Consider the following 21,273-nt stretch of genomic DNA (forward strand, 5'->3'; position numbering starts at 1 on the left):
GGTTTGCTTTAGAAAGGACACTGGGGAAGGGACAACTGAGGTACTGGGAAAGAGAGCTCTAACTAATTTGAGTTAATTAGTTCCTATCAAGCTTAGGATTGAAAAACGCATAAGCCCTTTGGAAAGGGTTGGACTGGAATCCTACTATTGTCAGGTTTTCTCTACTCCATAGTTTTTCTACTGGGAAGAATGTATTTAAAAAGAGTTGGTGCCAGACAGGGCCTAATGAGGTGATTCTCTCACCGCCTTCTGTAATCCTCTGGAGGGGGACTTAGAAAATCAAATGGAAGGGAGATTCTCATGACTGCTTTGCGGAACATGGAAACTATTAGGCCTGAAGAAGTTAATACAGCAGCTTTCAACATGTTAACAGCAAATCATGAACAGTCATAAAAAAGATGTGCTATATGTCCATGCTAAGGCAGACAGGTCTTTTTCTGAGGCCACCTTACAGATTACATTGTCCCAAAGAGAAAACTACACAGAGATGTCTGTGTTTTTATATGTGTGTGTGCACGTGCTGTTCTTTCTTAAAGCTATAAAACGTTCCCTATGCTGGGTCAGGCATAAGCTTTTCACATCTTTCGTAGATTCAGAAAAGGTAGCCAGAAGACAACCATTCTTTTACCTTAATATAAATTTATGTTGAAATCTTCCCGAAATGCCCAATTCCAGCAAACTTTTGGAAAGGAGCAGTACCTATCCCAGACACACCTATCTGGTCCCCTTCACCACCTATCCACGACTTAAAATGAAATCAGCAACAACAAAAATTAAGTCATTGCGCAGGAGCCATTTCTTTTTTAATGGGGAAAAATATCCAACGTTGCAAAAACCACAAACTGATTTATTCCACAAGCAGCCATGCATGGAGCAACTCACTCCGCTGAAAAGATTACAGCAAAACAAAATAAAAAAAAATTAAAAACAAAACAAAACAAAAACAAGGAGAGATATAGATCACACAGAGGTACCTAAAAATCTGCCTTCTCTTGTGAGAGCTAGAAGAAAAGGCTTCTTTGGAGAGTCTGTTGGTTAACATCAAAGAAAAGCATCATTACAGGATTATATTTACCTCACTGACAAAGCTCAATGAGAAGCAGGGAACATGCTAAGTGGTACTAACCTGATGTCATTTAGATATCCGTTCTGGCCAGTCTAGGTGAAGGGGAGAAAACGGAAAATAACTTATAAGAAAACAGCATGGCATAACCGAAAAGGGTGTCCGTGATGCTATGAATACCCGAGGTCCTCAAACCAAGCTCACCCCCCAACAGGGAGAGAGGGAGCAGGGATAGGATGACCCACACCCACACACCCAATCTGACCTCTCACCTTTAGTGGGAAAGAGCATTCAGTGTTTTTAGCCTTCCCACAGAGTGTTTAAAAAGAGACGCTGATAAACGTGGGAGTATGGAAAGGAGGAAGAGGAAAGTTTTAAGCTATTATTTCCTTTTTAGTTCTAAATTTATTCTCTCTAGAGGTAATCTGAGCATAATAATTGGCGAGCTTTGTCCTACAGAGTATGAACAAGGGAAAGGCAAAGGGAGACAAGAGAAAGAAATTTAGGTTTTTGGGAAGTCATCCTCCACGACTATTCTGTTTCTATCCTCCACACTGGCCAAAATGAAAGACATTCTGACCTGACCTGAGACCCAAGGAGAATAAGAAACTGGGGAAGCAGGTACTTTTCGGAGCCTAAAATAAATGAAAGAATTAAAAGCCCGAAACATTTGGGGGATCATTTCCTGACAAAGCCACTGAGCTGAGTGAAGTGAGCATTGTGATGCACTCCCAAGCCTTAGAAAAAGGGACCAAGAGTGTTCCACTGCTGAGCAGAGTGAACTCCACATGGAGCAGAGCATATGTGGGGCAGCTCCGGCTCCAGAGAAGGCTGCGGTGGCAGCATTTCCATCCAAACACCCTTCTTGCCACTTCCCTTTCTTGTTGGCCTGCCTCTTCCTCCCGTCCGACCCAACCTATAGCTCCACCCTTCACCAGCTCCCTCTAACTGGCTAGGCTCCTCTCCACATAGGAATCTCAGGATTTTGGTGGGCTTTGGCCATATTTCCTTGTCTAGACCTTCTGAGATTCCTGATGCCTCTAACACAGCAAGAGTTAGGAAGTGCTAAAATGAAAAGTGGTAAATCCACAAGAATTTAACAAAGAATAAATATATTAGTAGAGGCTGGAGAGACGAGCAATCAGGAGAAAAAAGGAGAGAAGAGCGAATGTGATTTTATTACAGCTGTACAGCTGTACACAGGTATGTTCCAGTGTTGGTCCTCATTAGCCGCAATACCTTATTAAAAGTTACTTGTGCTTTCAGTGTCCAGGGCTCTGCTAATAATGGTTGGCATGGTGGGACAGTCATTTACCATGTGTCAGTGAAGCAGAGCAGCACATCACAGATGGCTATGCCAGGATGACACTGGTACTTCCTAATCTAAAGAGCCCAGAGCAGAGCAAGCTATGGTGAGGTGGTTTACTTTAGGGGTCAAGGACATGGTCTCTGGAGCCAGATTGCTTTGCTTGAGTTCATATAACAACCCTTTCACTAACTAGAGGTGTGATCTAAGATGACTAAACCTTTCTATGCCTTAGTTCCTCATTTCCTCATATAAAATGAGGAAAACAATGCAACCTACCTCACAGACCTAGTGTGAGGATTAAATAAATTTACGCAAAATGCTAAGAACAGTGTCTGAAAGATAGTAAGCAGTATGTAAGTCTTTGTTATTATCCACCAGGCTGCACTGTCTACAGCTTAAGGTCATCGCTGGCCACAACCATGTACAAGTGACCCCTCTCCTCTCACTCCATGCAAATGGTTTGCAGGTAAAGGTAAAGAACCCTCTTTGGGCTATGGTTGGATAATTTGGAGGATGGACTTTTTTTTTTTTTCTGACTCAGAATTGAAGTCTATGTAACAGAAGGTAAGAGATTCCTTTTCCTTGGACTATGGGCCAGATTTGTTATGTATCTGTCCCCATGAGGATCCTTGGAACACTTGGGTCTCCTGAGACAACAGAACAAGTTCACAGAGGAGTTCAATTTTCTTGAAGTCAGAGATAATATTTCTCTGAGCTAGGTGATGATGGAAAGATAAATGTATTTTTTGTCTTACTGACAGAGGGGAGAATGGGGAAATGAGAGGAGAGTAGTGTTCAAAGTATACTGATTAGAACTGGCCATCTTTTGACTACAAAGGGAGGCTGACGTTTTCTACTTTGTTTGCTAATTTGACTGTAAGACAGTGCTGTTATCTAGATCCTCTACGTTTTTCTGAAGATCTGTTCCTCTCTTGCTTACCTACAGCCTTTCCTAAATTTCTGAAATACTTCTCTTTAGTCTTATAGGCAAAGGCCACCGAATACAGGGGTACCAAGTATATTTAATATGGCCCACAATTCTTAAGAATAAAGTTGCCTAAAATGATCATGTTGCCTTTTGGCCCATAAGTCCATCCTACTCTAAGAAGCGAGGTAGGAAATATAGGAAGAAAGAGACTTCCTGTTCAGATAGAGACTGGAGGGAATAGTAAGTGGTACCCTCTGTGCGTGTGGAATGTGGATCTCAGAGAATGGATGGCAGACCTGTGCTGTAACAACCACCAACATATCCTAAAAACGAGGCTGGCCAAACAAGATGGATGTATATAGGCTGTGTGGACACTAAGTCTTCCACTTAGAAGCAAAGATGCCTAAAATGGATAGTGGAAGTGAAAGAGGGTAAGTGGGAAAAGGGACTGACAGGCAAGAGTCAGGGACCTTCCATAAGCCCTGCTAACATCATTTCTATTTTCAGTCTAATCATATCTACCAAATTCAGCCATTCCATTTGTGCTCTTTGTATGCTATACAGCAAAATGTATTAAAATAATACATATAAAAATCTGCAGCTTCCCAGTAAGCCACATTTAATATGAGAGACAAATTGGGGCTGGCTGATGTTGGTTAAAAAAAAGACAACAACAAAACATTTATGGAGGGTTCATTCCAATCACAGTTCCAAAGATTAAGAGCTAAAAGCTATGGGCTGACAACTCTCAGAAGCTACACTTACCTCTCGGGCAAATATTCTCTCTCGGACCCTTTGATATTCCTCCTCTCTCTCTTCTATTGACTTGCTCCTCCTTCCATCCTGCAATGGAACTCTGATCTAGATCGATGAGCAGAATTAAGCTAGTTAAGTTCTCCTCGTACTGCAAGCTCACTGCACACCAGCAAGGAAGAGAAACCGGGAGAGTTTATAGTTGCCATCAAAAAAATGGAAAAAAAAAAAAGAAATAAAATTTCCAGTGTTGGACAGGTTTCACTGGGTACATCTGACCATGCAGTTTGGGAGATCAGGTTTTCTGGATGATTGGAACCTCTTCATTTCCCCACCCCCACCCAGAGTGACAAGAACAACAACTATTTATAAGGATTGGGTTACTTCCTTATAGTAGTCAGATCCTAAGGATCAAGAGAAAAGCCCAGGGAATAAATAACATTGCTTTGGAGGGAAAGAAAGGGATAGTAGGAAACTAGAGAGGGAGAAGATCAAGTATTTAGCAGAGCTGAATGTAGAGAAGAGTTTTACAGAAATAGCACCTGATATTATCCCTTCTTTACTCACTAATGCCATGGCCTGAAGACCCAAGTCACACTCAGCTCAGCGAAGAGGGCCCTGGGAATGAAATCGAAGTGAAGCTAACCTAAAAGCTTAAGCACTTTTTCTCAGCTTAACTACAGCCACTGGAGGGAGGGAAAGAGATAGAAACTACAGAAACAGAAAAGTGAACAGAGCAACACAAAGAGAAGAGAAAGAAAAGGAGAACAGAATAGAAAGAAGGATGGACAGGGAAAGGAAGAGACAAATAAGGTATGGTGGAGGGAGGAGAGAGAGAGAGTGACAGAAAGGGAAAAGAAGGAAATGCAGGATAGAGAACCTTAAATTCTCTGAAAAATATAGAGAGGTGACGAGGGAGGGCTGGGCAAATCACCTCTGGCTAGCCTACCGCCCAGTTCTCCATCACTGTTTTTCTCTCCTGGCCTGTGAGTTGTGGGCACTGTCCTGGGTAGGGTGTACACAGTGTCCTTTTCCATACTGCTCTTGAAGGCAAAAAGCTCTGAGGGAGACAGCCCATCAAATGAATGTCATCAGGTATGAAAGATTCTGACCTTCAATCCAGAGGCTCTGAAAGCTTCAGATGAAGCAACCAAGGAGGCTGCTGCTCTAGGCTGATCTTCCTGATCGTCACCAGAGGTAGGTATAACTTCAGGAGTATCAACTTTTGACTCGATTTAATTCTCACTAGCCTTAAGAACCTAAATCCTACTAAACTGTCCATTTATAAATCCCACTCCAAGAAGATGTAGGACCTCAGGGGCCCCTAACACTGGTGAACCAGTGACAGCGTAGAAAGAGCATAATGTGCTTTGAGGTCCCGGCTAGAATCTCAGCTCTCCATTCTGTGTAATGTTATTTAAGGCAAATAACTTAACACCTCTTAGCCTCAGCTTTCTTATATTTAAAGTGGGCTAATAACCCCACCTACACTGGGTTGTAGAGATGATTCAAAGAGATAATGCACATAATACACTTAGAACAGAGTCTAGTTCAGGGAAAACACTCAACAGAAGTAACAATTATTGTATTTATTATTAATATCATAGACAGAAAATGCATAAAGGCTCCCCTACTATGGATCAAGCCTGAAGCTGAGAGATGGAAAGTTCATAATATGGACAGATTCCACTTTGCCCCAATGTGTCTCTAGGCCTGAATAATTCCTGATCCACAGAAAAAGGGTTTTGGGGAAATGGAGAGAAGGGCATCAGGATGGAAAGGCTCTTTCTTGTTTTTTAAATTTTGTCTTTCTGTATGTTTCATTCTTTTCAATCAGATCCAGTGCGTTTGTCCACAAAAGATAATGGCATTTTTCTCAAAAGGACTCCCTCAAATACTCAAATAGCAAGCAGGAAAAGTCCTGGTCTCAAGACCACACAATAGCCCAAGAAAACTAGTTTTGACTCTAGAGGTAAGATATTATTACAGTTATCACTAATTAGCAAGACTAATATTGGCTGTACCCAACCACGTTCTTCAAACCTTAATCCTGGTTCTCCACCTAACCTCCTTTGGAGGTCAAGCAGAAGCTGGCTGGATCTAAACCCTGTACGTGGCTGAGAAAAACTAATCCCCAAACAAAAACTTACTATCTGAAGGGCAGGCTAGAAGTCAGGGCAACAGCCAGGCCCATGAGTGAAGGAATGGGACAGACTGTTCACTTCTTATTCCCACAGGAACGGATTAAAAAGGGGATACAGCCTGAGACTCCCAGCATCAAATGTCAAATTAACTCACTCACCTTGGTGGGAGGAATTGGGAAAAGAATAAGGAGTTTGCAGAAAGGGATCAGAAACATCTTTATAGGTGGGTATATTACATCACAACTTTGCCAGTCCAAGGCTAGCCCTGAGCTAGGATAAGACAGAAGTGGGATAAAGTAGCTTTTGGTGGTTCCCAAAGAAATTCCTAACTATTCAAGAAAAAAAGAATGAAGCCATCAGCTGAATCAAGGCTGAAGCAGGGAGGGACCTTGATTTGTCCAAAATGACACAGAGCTAGAAGTGAGTGGCAGAACCAGGGAGTTCTAGGCCAAATGAGAAAACCCAGCAAAACTCAGCACCATGTCTCTCTGGGGCTAAGAGGGCGGCATTTAGCTCAACAAGTGTAGTCAGTCCTCAACATTAAGCCAAAGCCAACTCAAGGTGTAACTCAATACATTTTTTCCATACTAAGATGTTTTAGAGTTTTATCCCACAAAAATTCTTTTCCCCTCCCAGTTTCTCTTACTGCAATCTCTCTGTACAGGCCCACCCCTTTCCATTCTTCACCTGGTTATCATCTCGTTCCATACTGGCATCATCTCTCTTGAGAATGAATCTCTGTTGAAATTCTGTATTCTTCTCATCCTTTATGTGTTCTGAGAATCTCTGTTCGGGGCTGGGATTGGGAGAGAATGTAAGAGATGCTTTTGTTAGGAAGCAGGCCTCATAATAAAGTATTCTTCAATCCCGCAGCCCCCTCAGGAAGTTTCTGGAATCAGGCATCCAAAACATCACAATGAAATCTTCAAGGTCTATTCTTTATACATATAAATAAGTTGTCTTCTCCTAAAGTTATACCTGTCCCATCAGTAAAGGTGAAGAGAGGCCAGGCGCTAGTCTTCACAAAACATCACTGCCTCCGGAATCTATCTCCAAGTCCTCACGAAGCATAGGAATCGATCACATAACTTCCATACTATCTCCTCCCCAGAAAGGAATATATTGGTCCTACACCTTCCTCTTCCCCCCACAGACTATTCCAGGGAAGTCTCCCAATCTGTGGTTTCTTCCCTTACATTCTTGTATTACTGGTTTTGTTGATGATGACAGCTTTTCCAGTTTGATCAACATTGTGGTCCATCCCAAAATAGGCAGCTACCCGGTGTAATAGCATCCGGTGATATGAGGTCATCTGAGGGAACTTCTTGAACTGGTTACTGAAGGGAAACCAGGGGGAAAAGTGAAATAAGGATAAACAATAGCAATAATAGCCAACTGTAATTTTTCTTGTATCTAAAGTGGAGAATTTCTTAGGAGAAACAGACATGTTATAAGGAAGATAGATCCTTACTCAAATGAGAACCAAAAAGGTTCTCTCAGCTTCTTTATCTATAGCATTTTGTATATTCCTTTGATCCACTACCCTCATTTAAGATTATTCCTTAAGCTCCAGGTCTCCCCCACCTGGATGATATTCTACAAGGAAAAAAGGGAGAAATTTAAGAATAACTAAATATGGGACAAGAGTAGCTGCTGAAAAGATATCAATTCTTTTCAACTGAAGTCTGTGCAATAACTTAAAAACCTCACTTGGTCACATATACTTTTTAATACATTCTGATTATTTCTTCTCAACTCCTTTTGGTTCCCAGTGAGTAATAATTTCAAAATTCAAACTTTAAGGGAAAGATTTAAGAGGAATATCCTAAAATTGTACCTGAATTTCTTTTCAGTGCCCCCTCCCACCTCTAAATGTGTATTTCATTCAAGTAACTTACTTGTTGTCATTAATAAATTCCAGAATCTCCTGTTCTAATTTTAGCAGCATCATTCTGTCCCTGTTTAAAAAAGATTAAAACAAAGCAAAACAAAAAGCAGCCCTCCCATAGACATTAAAAGCATTGAAACCTGCACCCTACAGAAGCTGAAGGGAGGGACAGATCCAAACCCCAACAGTGGACAAAACACAGAGGCTGCTGAGCCTCACTGGCCTGTCTTACATTACTTTAAAAAAAGAAAAACAATCAAGTATACATTTTGCAGATCCTCCTAATCAGTACTTTGTTTTCCTTATCAGAAACCTCTCTGTTGGCAGCCATATTCATTTAAACGCATACTTTATACTTAAATCTAATCAGTAGTCTACATTCCATCTTATTTATACAATTTTAAAACAATTATGATTCAGCGCATGTATGTATCAATTATTTTTCCTTCTGTGCTTTTAAATGGTTCTCCCAAGACTTCACATTTTTTTGTCTTTGCATTCTCCTTCCACAGATTTTTCTCAGCTCTTCTGAAAGAAGATACCTCAACACAAGGGTATTCTGAATCCCTCACAGAATATAAAACTACACTAGAGGGAAAGGTGGTGGAGGGTCGGTAGCATAGATTTGACTAATGGAAAAATCCTGAAAAGCTACTTGACCTTTTCGGTATCCTGCTGGACCCTACTGTTCCCCCTTCCATCAAATAATGTTTTTACCTTGGGTTCTTTTTCAGTGTATTTACAAGAAATTCATGTAGGTCTATTCCAGTGGAGTCTGTATATTCTTGGCTGGAGTCTAGAACCATCACAACAAAAGAAATTTAAAATAAATGAAACTGTCTTGCATGAAATCTAATCTCAAGCAGAAGCCCACAACCCAATCAGGAGGGGTCACAGCAAAGTAAAATCAAACTTTAGGGGTTTTAGCTTAAAAACCAGAATGACGCTTGATTTGCTGGGTCCCTTCCCCCTGCCAGATTCCCCATGACAATGATGGAAGGTAGAATCTGGGTCATAGTGCTGCATCAGTATTACACTGAGAAGCTACCTTACCATAATTAAGTATTTGCTGAATGTCCCAACCAAAACAAAGCAGATTTTATTCAAGTTAAGGAAAATAAATTCCAGGTAAGAGCAATCAGAGCTGAATTTTCCCGAATCCCAGCAAACAGTTTCAAATGTTGATTATTTACAATTTTTTTAATAAAATCTTAATCCCAAGGTTGCCTTTTTCCTATCAACTATAATTTTTATGGACCAGGTCTTTTTGCTATCAGCTCAAGAGTTTAAAACCAAAGAGAGCTTAATAATTAGTGCAAATCTGATTTTAGAAAAATCACTACAAGCATCCCAAAACCAAAATATAAATGGTATATGGAGGATCTGCTACTAGTGATGATTCATGTCACTACTTATTCCAGAGGAATAAGTAATAAATAAAATCAGAATTAACTATAATGTCCTCTTATAGGTAATGCCAGTGTTAACAGAGTAGTTTTCTGCAGCAAGTGAGCCCCAAAGGCAGGGTTAGCTAAAGCAGGAAGGAAAGTAACCTAGTTAGGCCCCCCCCTCAAGCAACCATGAAGTCAGCAGAACACTAGGAACTGCTGAGCCAGTAAGGTTAGTGGGTGTCAGGCTCCAGATGGAAGGAAAGGGCACCACAGAGCCAGATCCCAGAACACGAGAGGTGGCGAGAGTTCTCACCCCTAGAAAGCATCTTCCTTGGGACCTTTTCTTTGTTTTTGTCCTTGTCTTCCTTTTCAGAGACATCCTTCGTGGATTTTTCTTCTTCCTTGTCAGAGGGGCAGCTGATGTGCAACTGAATTATATCCTTGAATAAGGGGAAAAAGGAATACAATCAAAGGGGAGAAAGGATTTTAATTCTCCCACAGGACTTTACTCTCCCTTGAAATCTCAAAGAAGGGAAATCCTGGGTGGCAGCATTCTCTTACAGAAGAGAGTATTTTGTTAATTCAATTGTTTAAGCTTTGGTTCTACCAAAAGGGTAGAAGGCCAAGCCTTTTCTGCCAACAATCACAACCACCAAATGGAGAGCTCAAGTTACACTGACTGTTCTTGGCATAGGAACTAGATGAAAATGGGTCTAACTGCCAGAGTGAAAGTGTGGGTGGGAAAACAAGATGCAGCCCTTGGGATCTCCTTGTCTGCCTCATCCCGGGTGGTCCAGGTGTGAAGACCTGTACTTCATGCTTGCAGCCATGCCCTGCTTTACAGCAACCACTCGCTTTGAAGTTCCTTCTACCCTGATTTCTAAGCCTACTGTTGATGCTGTGGTTGTTACACTACAGTTTACCAAACAACTGCCAAACTCCAAAGTTACACTACTCTGATAAAGGACCTACCTGGGTTTCTAGTGGTCCATCAGCAAATGGGGCAGAGGACTCCTCACACACCGCCAGGCTGCGCACCAACTTCAGCTTGGAATTAGACTGAAAAAAGCCCAAATATATATATGGACATTCAGAAAGCTGTTTTTCGCTGAGTGAAGGGTATCCTCTTTGGCTCTGTTAGTTGCTGCTTCCATTAAGTAGGGTTTTTGTGTTGTTCCTTTTTTTTGCCCAAAGAGGACTTACTCACCAGTTCCTGATTTACTTCAAAGATAATTTCCCTACTTCTATTAATAAACATGTAAAAACAAAATGGCTACTTTGAACAGATGATAGGAAAACTACTTCACTTAGCTCTCACCCCTTTCTTCAGCCCAGGCTCCAATTTCAGACTCAGAAGTTTACTGAAAATACACAGTTGAAGAGCTTAGTAGACACTGGATTTAAGAGGCAGAAGTCCCTGCTTCAACTCCTGCTTTTGGGCTTATGAGCTATGAGAGACCCTGAGCAAATTACTTAGCCTCTCTAGGTCTCTGTTTTTCCTCAATAAAAGAGGGATAAAAACACTTAATGATGACTTGTGAGAATTAGGTGACATAAAGTACATACACAAACATATCATAAATAGTGCCTAGAGCACAGCAGACGATAAATGCTAAATGACTCTAAACCTGAGGCGGCAAGAGTATGGAAAGAAGTGTCTAAGAAAAGAGTAAAGAGAAAGAAAACTTCCCAACATTTGGGATTTAATGTGATTAAGAAACTAATACACTTGGTTTACTTTTGCTGGCTGGAGAATACCAAAAAAATCTGAAACTCACTTTACAAATCATTGCTTTCCTAGGGATCCCCAAAGCCAAAAATGATAGAAACCTACCTATAAACATTTACTAAGAGTTCTTTAGATTTTCCATGAATACAATAGCACAAAACATGAAATGTGTTCCTGGTTGTGCAGTGCAGTGAAGAGAACTTGCAAGTCTGAAGAACTGATTCCTGTGGAGCCCTGCCACTCACTAGTGAATACTCTGTCAAGTTCACTCCATCTCTATAAACCCAACTTCTCTCATCTATAAAATGGATACAATAACTGTCTCATTTATCTCAAAAAGTATGGGTGGAAGTGAAGTAGAAGTGAACACCCTCTGTTGTGAACTTTAACATCAAGCCCATCACTGAGGATTAGGCCATGTCAGGCAAGACACAGAGTCCGTTTATCTGATGTTGTGGTCTCCTTCAAACCCAGGCTACCTACTGGCTGAGCCCCTCCCAAATTCTGCTATTGTCTTTTGGCGGGGGGAATAGGTAGATACCCTTAATAATTACTCTGGTGATAAATATTCTCACTGTAAGAAAGGTTTAACATTTTACTGTTCCCCCAACTAAAATTAAAAAACCCATCACACACTAACACATATAGTCCTCCCTGATAACACTGCTTAAAATAATCCGCGATGTGCTAATTTTATCATAAAATGATTAAAAACAAAATCCTCCTCCTCCTTCCTGCCCCAACTTAAAAAGTAACCCCACCATCACCAAAAAAGCCTTTATTTTTAGGATGTCCAAAAGTGTTGAGTCATTTCTACTAATGGGGCAGGATTTATAAAGGATAAATTCCTAATGGATAAATGGGAAAAAAATGTTGGAGGAAAAGATAACACTCACATAGTACTCCTAGAGAAACCAGAAGTGAACAGAGAAACTAGCTTTACAGCAGAACCAGTACCAATTTGCTCAGGCTTTGTGAGAGGCTCTGGCTGGGTATCAGAAATAGACTGTGACTGAACTAGAGATAACAGAGAAAAATACAGCCAAACCTTCTAACATGAAATGTGTGCATGTGCGTACATTCACAATTAGAGTATAAAGTGCAGGCAGAAAAACTTTGCTTGTATATAATCTAAATAAATTAGATATTAGTGATAAGCGCATCTGTGAAACGTATTACTAATAACAGTAGAAAAGAAACTACAGTAGTCCCCACTTATCCCCTGGGATACTTTCCCAGACCCCTAGTGGGGTCCTAAAACTATGGATAGTATCAAATGCTACACATACTATGGTTTTTCCTAGACATACATACCTAAGATAAAGTTTAATGTATAAATTAGGCACAGTAAGAGATTAACAACAGTACAAAAACAATAAAATAGAACAATTAAAATACTGTAAAAAAACTTATATAAATGTGGTCCTTCTCTCTCTTTTTCAAAATATCTTACTGCACTGTACTCACTCTTCTTCTTGGGATGATGTGAGATGATAAAATGCCTACGGGATGAGATGAAGTGAGGTGATGATGCAGGCACTGTGACAGAGCATTACTGACCTGACGATATGTCAAAAGGAGGATCATCTGCTCCTAGACTGTAGTTGACCAGGAGTAAGTGAAACCATGGAAAGCGAAACCTCAGATAAGGGTGGGGGGACTACTGTATACGGAAAGGGCTCTCACCTTGGCTCTTTTCCTGGCATGACCATGGTTGGATGTCCGCCTCTGTTAGAAGGGAATTAGAAAATATTAAAGGTATAGAAAATCAACATTTAGGTTAAAAACAATACAAGTTTACAAAGAGAAAGCACTAACTGTAAAACCATTACAATAGCTAAATAATGAGACCCACTTGGTGTGGTTGTCTCCCCTTTGCTACAACTCTAGTAACTGTGACACAGAAAGGACCACAGGCCACTTACCATGAAGAAAATGAACAGGAAGACACTGACTGGTTGGCCTACTTCACAGGTTAATAAAAATTACTTTTGTATAAACCACGGAATCATCTCCTGATTAGACGGCTTCTTGGAAATGTCACTACCATAGCATGACAGAGTGTTTTTACCCAAGCATGATCACAGGAGCCTATTTAACCCATAATGGACATGCAATATGGCCCTTAATCATCACTTATAAAAACATCTTTACAGGGTAACGCGTTCAGAGTTCTAACTTGAGAGACCCAAAGCACCTGTCCCAATGGCTGCTAAAATGGAACGAAGACTCTTCTTGCCAACTGCCTCCTTCCCTGAAGATAAGAATTCTCCTAGTTCTAAGCTCCTGGTAGTAGCTCTTATAGCCTGTCTGGGACAGGATAAAAATAAGGGAGCATGGAAGATATGGACAAGACTTCCAGAGCAAAGGGAGGGTTAAAAGAAAGTGGGTAGGGAGCAGAACTGAAGCTGAAGAAGATGAAAAATGAAGGCCTATGGCAGGATGAGGTAAGAAATGACTAATTCACTGACAGGGTTTCTGAACAGCTGAGAAGTCAAAATGGGGGCTTTGGGGAAGAGGTGGAGGTAGGGTTTTGTATGGGAGGAAGCACCTGGGGATTCTCAGATGTCTGGAATGGAACTCACTGCCCATTGGGGTGTGGGGAGAACTGAGGTTGGTGGGTGGGGAAGGGAAAATAAGACAGAGGCAGAATATCAGCATGGTCCTGGGTAGATGAGGATTTCTCTTTCCTTTGTCTTTTTCACTAGTTACCAAACAACACTGCCACAATGCAAAATGGAGAACCAGGAAGGTGGATGGAAGAGTAAGAAATGACTATGGAGCTGGTCAATGTAAGAGATGTTACAGTAAGGAAAAGCCATAGTGTGGGAATATGAAACAGTATTTCACTGTTTTTTCAAAAAGGCAGTAACACACACAGAACACAAACATTCAGGAGGTGTAGCGAGGGTATACACAACAGTAAGTCTCCTTTCATATCTGTCCCCCAGCTACCTGGTTATCTCCTAGAGGATCAAGTAGTACTGACTTTCTTATCATCTTTCTATAGGTCTTTTATGAATATATATATAAGCTCACTGTACATATGTACACATAGGGGTTTTTATTGTTGTTGTTTTTTTTTTTTTTTAAACCAAACAGATGGGAGTGCCTGGGTGGCTCACTCTGTTAAGCATCTGCCTTTGGCTCAGGTCGTGATCTCAGTGTCCTGGGACTGAGCCCCAAGTCTGGCTCCCTGCTCAGCGGGAAGTCTGCTCCTACCCCCTTCCCATGCACTTTCTCTCTCAAATAAATAAAAAAAGAAATCTTAAAAAAAAAAAACAAAAAACAACAGGGGCGCCTGGCTGGCTCAGTGGGTTAAGCCTCTGCCTTCGGCTCAGGTTATGGTCCCAGGGTCCTGGGATCGAGCCCTGCATCGGGCTCTCTACTCAGTGGGGAGCCTGCTTCTCTGTCTCTCTCTCTGCCTGCCTTTCTGCCTACTTGTGATCTATCAAATAAATAAATAAAATCTTAAAAACAAAACAAAACAACAACAACAAATAGATGTATATTTTACACACCTTGCCTTTAAACTTTTTTTCCACAGATATTATTCTACAGAAGATCTACCATTTTTCTCCATGTCTAATATGGTATTCTACTTGGGGCTGTACTATAAATTATTTTATCAGTCCCTTAAACTGCATCATTTAGGATGTTTCTGATCTTTTGTTAGTATAAACAATGGTTCAATGACCAAATCAAGTGTATCTACAAATACTGTTTATCTGTAGTCCATTTAAAATTTTTTAAAATTTAATTTTTAATAAAATTATTGCCAAATTGACCTTCAAAGAGGTTATATCAATTTATAGCCCTACAAGCAATTCATGAATCTGCTTATTTACCAGAATGGATAGTTTTCATGTAATAGTCAAAGACATATTGAAAGTCTAATATTTACCAGGCACCACGCTAATTACTGGAGGATACAGAGATAAAAACCACAAACCTTGTCCAAAAGGGACTCATAATCCTGTTGGAGAAGACAGACAAATAGACAATTACAATACAGTATGTTAAACGCATTAAAGAAGTAGTCACATAGTGCTATAGAAGCACACAGCACAAGCGTCTAACCCAGACCTAGCAACTCACAGATTCATACATTCACAGATATTGAGTGCTTGCAAAGAACTGTGTCAGGCTTTTGAGAAACAACAGGGAGCCCAAACTGTCCTAATCCTGGGCCTCACTGAGGTTATCTATAGAGATGGAGACAGACATTACTCTAAAAATTATAGAGAGTAGACCTGCAATGGGTGAGTAAGGCTGTCAAGGAAGGCTTACTAGAGAAAGACACATCTGAATTAGGTTTTGAGTTTCAGGCAGATGTTGGCAAAGGAGTTCCGGGGTTGGGGGAAGCCAAGGAAAGAATACCAAGGAAGGCATTCTAGGCAGAGAAAGCATGTACAAAAGCACGCTTTCTCCACACTTTCCAGCTCTTGTAACAAGGACCAAGGAATCAGACAATGCTGAAGCCAGAGGTGGGTGGCTGTCAGGCAAGGGATTAGGTCACAATATGTCATGCTGATAAATCTGGGTCTTAGCCTAGGACAATGAGACATACAGAAATTTTGAAGAGAATGAACATAATCAGATCTTTATTTCATGGTGATCTTTCTAAAGCAGTACGGTAGAGGAATCCAAAAGGATCACAAGTTTAAAGGCAGAAAGCCCAGTTAGGAGGTCATTCCCTGTTGTTATGAGTTAGTTGAAGGACCCCCCTAAGTTTGGGAGATCAGGGTTAATTTACCCATTCTAAACTGAATCTCAGAACCTGCCTTTTATAGCACTGTTTCCATGTGAAAGATGTTCTGAGTTCCAACTGCTGATTCTAAGAATATGTTTCACATAGTATAAGCAAGAAAACTCCCCTTTTTGCAAACTTTCCAGCTCCAATTCATAACAGGCACTCCCTTGATGGTATCAGTAAGATCCCTGGGGAGAATTCCAGGCTATGAGTTGAGGTGGGGGAAGGTAAGAGAAAGAGCAGAATTTTTAGTGTTGTTGAAGGGGCACATGATCTGCTGGGAAATGGTAGAGGGGAGAGAGCTTCTGAAAGGGGGACAAAACTGAAGACTTGGTAGAAAGAGTAGGAGCTCCAGTAGATGGCAGCAGCAGCTCCCCCTGTTCTAGCAGCCGCAAAAAGTCAGTCCCCTTCCAACTTCCCACATGACCTATTTGTATATCCAGATGAAGAGACTCCTGAACTGAGTGTCCATAAGGTATATAACACTTACACACATCCTTTCTTTTCTGTTTATCTTCAAGGGGTACACACAACAGGAGTTCAGAACACCACTTCAAATAGTCTCCTGAGAATAATTTGGACCCAAAAGTTCATCTAATTATCATCTTCCATATAACATGACAGCATATAATTAAACACTCATCACTTATCTGTCTTGAAGATTTAAAATTCATTACTGGTATCAGTGGAGGCTGGAAGTATAGCTGGAACAGTGGCAGATTGTCTCTACAAAGTCTGGAAGGATGGGCAGGGAATGACAACTCATACACAAAAGATAATGGAAAGAAAAGCAACTAGTACAGAGACCTGGCAAACTGTAAGAGGAAAGACAGTAAAAAAGCAGGGAGCCAGAGAACAAAATATTTCAGGGAGCTGTCTGATTTTAATTTGTCCCTTTATGTTGTTGTAGTTTTAGTCTTTCAAGAAGAAAAGGCCTAAATGAATTGGGTTGTCAAGAGAAATGATGCTTCAACTTTCTAAACCCTCCAAAATGTTGCCACCACTGCTTTTTAAACTAACTTACTACCATTAGTCTATCTCCCAAGCATGTAAGAACGAACAGTCCAACCCCTGGGCATGAAAGAAAGGATTTACATAATTTGGGTCTGGGTAACAGAGGAGACTAGCAGTGATCACAGAGAAGGACCAGAACAGGTAAACCAGAGGAGGCTCAGAGTATGAACTGCTTGGGTACCAAACAGGAGCCCTGGAGGAAGCTTGGCTGGTCACCTACTGCCATCACATCTGCACTGCACTATGAATTTGGATGGAAAACAACATGGCAACCAAAGAGTGAAATTCTTCTCACTCATTTACCAAGTGGCAAGTTCACAGGTTACTTCTGACCTGGAAAATCCTGACTGCTTTAATACAACCAGGATATGAATTTAATACTGTGTCTAAAGCCAGGCAGCTGTAGTTTTAAGAATTTATTATATGAACCATATTATGACTTATTAAATATGTGTTTGTATACAGTTCATTTTTTGATAGTTAAAAAATATCAAATGTAGCAAGAACCCAGTGTAATGCAGGTCCAAATGGATTAGGAAATTACTCTTGTCTTCTCTAGACTTCACTGGGGACTCTATGACAAAAAGGGAAGGAGATAGTTCTTGAAAGCTGAAAACTGGGTTTTTAGGGAGAATCAAGTGACTAGCTTCTTACAGATTCCCAATGCCAATTACGATGACATTTCTACTGAGGCATAATAAGGGTGCATATGATGCACTTCTAATCCTTACCTGTGTCTCCGGACGCAAACCAGTATCTTCGCTCTCTTTCTCAGTTTCTTCCTTACTCGGAGTCTTAGATATAAACTTGTTTTTGCTTACAGATTCTTCCACCAGTTTTTTTTCTGATTCTTTCATTATTTCCAGGGTCTCTTGAGTAGTGTTACTGTTAGACATCTTCTTCAATATAATACAGTGGGCTCTATGGACTCCTAAAGAAACGTCAAATGCATTAAACAGGAGGTATTTATCCATACTTCACATACACACAAGACTTGCACTTCACATACTAGACTACAGCAGCCACCCTGTAACCCACAAAGGGTCCTTGGATAAATGGTGACCCAGGATTGATTGACTGACTGATTGCTTTCTTTCTTATTTTTTTTTTTAAAAAGATTTTATTTATTTGATAGAAAGAGCGAGCAGGAACACAAGCAGGGGGAGTGGGAGAGGGAGAAGCAGCCTTCCTGCTGAGCAGGAAGCCCGATGTGGGGCTCGATCCCAGAGCCCTGGGATCATGACCTGAGCCGAAAGCAGACATTTAACGGCTGAGCCACCCAGGCGCCCCACTTTCTTTTTTTAACGCTTTATTGAGGTAGTGGCGCCTGGCTGGCTCTGTCAGTGGAGTGCGTGACTCTTGATCTTGGGGTTGTGAGTTCAACCCCCATGATGGGTGTAGAGATTACTTAAAAATAGAATCTTTTAAAAAAATAATAAAAGCTTTAGGAGATAAAACTGACATACAATAAACTACATATATTTAAAATGTACAATATAATGAATTATGAACATGCACCTGCCTGTGAAACCATCATCACAATGGAGATAGCAAGCACATTCAAGGTTCCTCCTGCTCTTTTGTAAGCCCCTCCCCACTCCACCATCCCCAAGTCTACGACTGATCTGCTTTCTGTCACTACACATTAGCCTGCATTTGCTAGCATTTTACATCATACATTATCTGGATTCTTTTACTTGGGTAATTATGCTGAGATTCACCAGGATCCAGTTCTAAAGCAGTGTAGTATGAGTCCTCTTAGCACTTTATTTGCCTTGTCTCCTTTCCTACAGAAATTTGCTCACATTTTCAGCTTGAGCACGAGACTCTCTCCAGAAAGAAAAGTATATTATAAAGTTCTATTCACTACCAGCAAGGACCACTCTCCTTTCCCAAGGGAGAACTTCCACAGCTACCACAAACCACAAGAATGTTACCAACTTCAAGTATCTCCCCCTTCAAAAGGCAGCAAAATCAGATGTTGGTTATAGACTCTTAAATTCTCTCCTTTATCTTAAGCAATGAAGACGTAAGAATCTTTGCTTTGTTATTCACTATTTGGGTTCAGTGCCTCCCAGTACGCAGAGCTTCTGTCTTACAGGGTAACCAGCTCTTTATCACTCACTCTGGATATCCGGGAAATCCTGTGAGCAAGTGAACACAGTAATCCAACCACAGAGAAACAGAAGTTTGTAGAGGTTCCTCCTTACTATAGATTACAGACTGCCCTTCAATCCTGAATACTTCTCTTTCCCACTTTTAAAAAGATAAGACTAGAAACCCTCCCAGACATCATGTTTATTTCATGTGGCCCTAGAAATTGAGCCAAACAAACATATAGCAATGATTGAAGAAAACTGTCACATTGTCATTTTTTCCTCCTTCCAATCAGTTCAAAAGATGAGACCCTGAAGCCTCCTTAAGAAGCACAGGTAATCTCATCCTGGTGTAAATTAGTCTGTAAGATTACTGCTTTGTTCACCTTGTGGTGACTTTTGCAGGTGCCTAGACACTCAGTTTGCAGAGGGCTGGACAAAGGCCTTTAAAAGGCCAGAGAGTCATTCAGATAATCATAGTCATACAGTTGAATTTAAGATGACAAATACTGGAAGAAACTGACTACACAAAAAAATGGCCAATATCCTTTTTTTTTTTCTCTAAAGATTTTATTTATTTATTTGAGAGACAGAGAGCACAAGCAGGCAGAGAGAGAGGAGGAAGCAGGCTCCCTGAGCAGCAGAGAGCCCGATGCGGGACTTGATCCCAGGACCCTGGGATCACAAGCTGAGCCGAAGGCAGAGGCTTTAACCCACTGAGCCACCCAGGTGCCCCTAAAATTCTATTTTTTAATTAACTGGATCTAGTACCTAGAGGATTCTATAAAAGAGTTAGAACCTATGGAGCTTTATGGATCTTTGGCAGTTCATGGAGACTGCATATACACACTTGCAATTTTTTCTCCCATAGGTAAATCAAGTAACCATTCTCTTCAGTCTGAAGTGTAATAAAACTCAGCACATGCCTTTTCCATATCTCTTAGCTGGGAAACATCAATAGAGATCAGAATTGTAAGAGTTGTTAAATATGCCTTCATGCAAACCCCCCCCACCCCCACCCCCCGCCAATCTCCCCACATCAGAACTTCCTTTGTATAACTTCCCGCAAGCCTCTCCTAGGAAACTCCTGGCAAGGGATCATCCCACTATTTTTTAAATAGTCTTACTGCTACAGAGCTGCTCCCTATAATAAGCTATGTACTGTTTCAATCTTGATGCTAAATCTGCTGTCCAGTCACACAAAATTAGGTTTACTTCTTTTACCACATAACAGACCTTCAGTATTTTCCTCTTTTTGAGGCTTAAAATCTCAGGTTTTTCTGTCAGAAAGAGAACGTGAGGGCTGGCAAATGGGGAAATTGGATGAAGGTGGTCAAAGGTACCAGTTTCTAATTAGAAAACAAGTACGTACTGGGGATGCAATGTACCACATGATGACTACAGTTAACACTGCTGTATGGTATATTTGAAAGTTGTTAAGGGAGTAGATAATAAAAGTTCTCATCACAAGGAAAAAAAATTTTGTAGCTATATAAGGAGATGAATGTTAACTAAACTTATTGTGGTAATCATTTTCTTTTCTTTTCTAAAAAGATTTTATTTATTTACTTGTCAGAGTGAGAGAACACACACGGAGAGAAGCAGCAGGCAGAAGGAGAAGCAGCGGGCAAAGGGAGAAGCAGGCTCCCCGCTGAGCAGGGAGCCCAATGTGGGACTCCATCCCAGATACCTGGGATCATGACCTGCGCTGAAGGGAGACACTCAACCAACTGAGCCACCCAGGCAGCCCTGTGGGAATCATTTTCAGTATATATGTATGTCAAGTCATCATGTAGTACACCTTAAACTTACACCTAGCTATATGTTAATTATATCTCAATTAAAAGGGGGGGAGGTGCTATGGAAAACTATAAAGCAGCTGGGTGCTTCTTTTCCCAGGTTTCAATTACCAAATAGGTATATCTCTTCAAATAAGAATAACAACTTTGCAGCTCCTTTTCACACATAAGTCAGAAGAGACTCAACTATCTGGACACCTAGACTAACTTCACAGTGTCTAAACACTGCTTCTCAGCCACAGCACTAAGGGAAAAATTCTTACTCCAAGGAAAATGCAACAGCAGAGGAAAAGGTACACTAGCACACGAGCATACTACCCAAATCTTCCCTTTCTTCCATACATACCAATCTAGCCCAGACTTTCTTTTGGTGTTTGCCTTCATCTAAGGGAAAGTGACCCTATTC

The 21,273-nt window shown here is 40.8% G+C and overlaps 1 protein-coding gene across 23 annotated transcripts in view; it reads right to left on the bottom strand.

The window, feature by feature from the left end:
* Window positions 1-21,273, bottom strand: part of R3HDM2 (R3H domain containing 2) — a 158,808-nt gene that overhangs the window by 24,524 nt on the left and 113,011 nt on the right. For 8 of the 23 annotated variants that reach the window (XM_046011378.1, XM_046011376.1, XM_046011377.1 and 5 more), the window contains 12 exons: window positions 17,704-17,903; window positions 15,158-15,181; window positions 12,892-12,933; window positions 10,449-10,535; window positions 9,790-9,916; window positions 8,803-8,881; window positions 8,096-8,155; window positions 7,394-7,534; window positions 6,885-6,993; window positions 4,066-4,161; window positions 1,127-1,158; window positions 975-1,028 (listed from right to left, as the gene is read on the bottom strand). In XM_046011378.1, coding sequence (XP_045867334.1) covers window positions 975-1,028; window positions 1,127-1,158; window positions 4,066-4,161; window positions 6,885-6,993; window positions 7,394-7,534; window positions 8,096-8,155; window positions 8,803-8,881; window positions 9,790-9,916; window positions 10,449-10,535; window positions 12,892-12,933; window positions 15,158-15,181; window positions 17,704-17,868 — 1,016 coding nt within the window. In that variant the 5' untranslated portion in view covers window positions 17,869-17,903. The remainder of the gene's footprint in view (window positions 1-974; window positions 1,029-1,126; window positions 1,159-4,065; window positions 4,162-6,884; window positions 6,994-7,393; window positions 7,535-8,095; window positions 8,156-8,802; window positions 8,882-9,789; window positions 9,917-10,448; window positions 10,536-12,891; window positions 12,934-15,157; window positions 15,182-17,703; window positions 17,904-21,273) is intronic. The other 15 variants (XM_046011388.1, XM_046011380.1, XM_046011390.1 and 12 more) reach the window with 9 other exon arrangements.

This window comes from Meles meles, chromosome 7, assembly GCF_922984935.1.
Source record: "Meles meles chromosome 7, mMelMel3.1 paternal haplotype, whole genome shotgun sequence".
NCBI classification, from domain to species: domain Eukaryota; kingdom Metazoa; phylum Chordata; class Mammalia; order Carnivora; family Mustelidae; genus Meles; species Meles meles.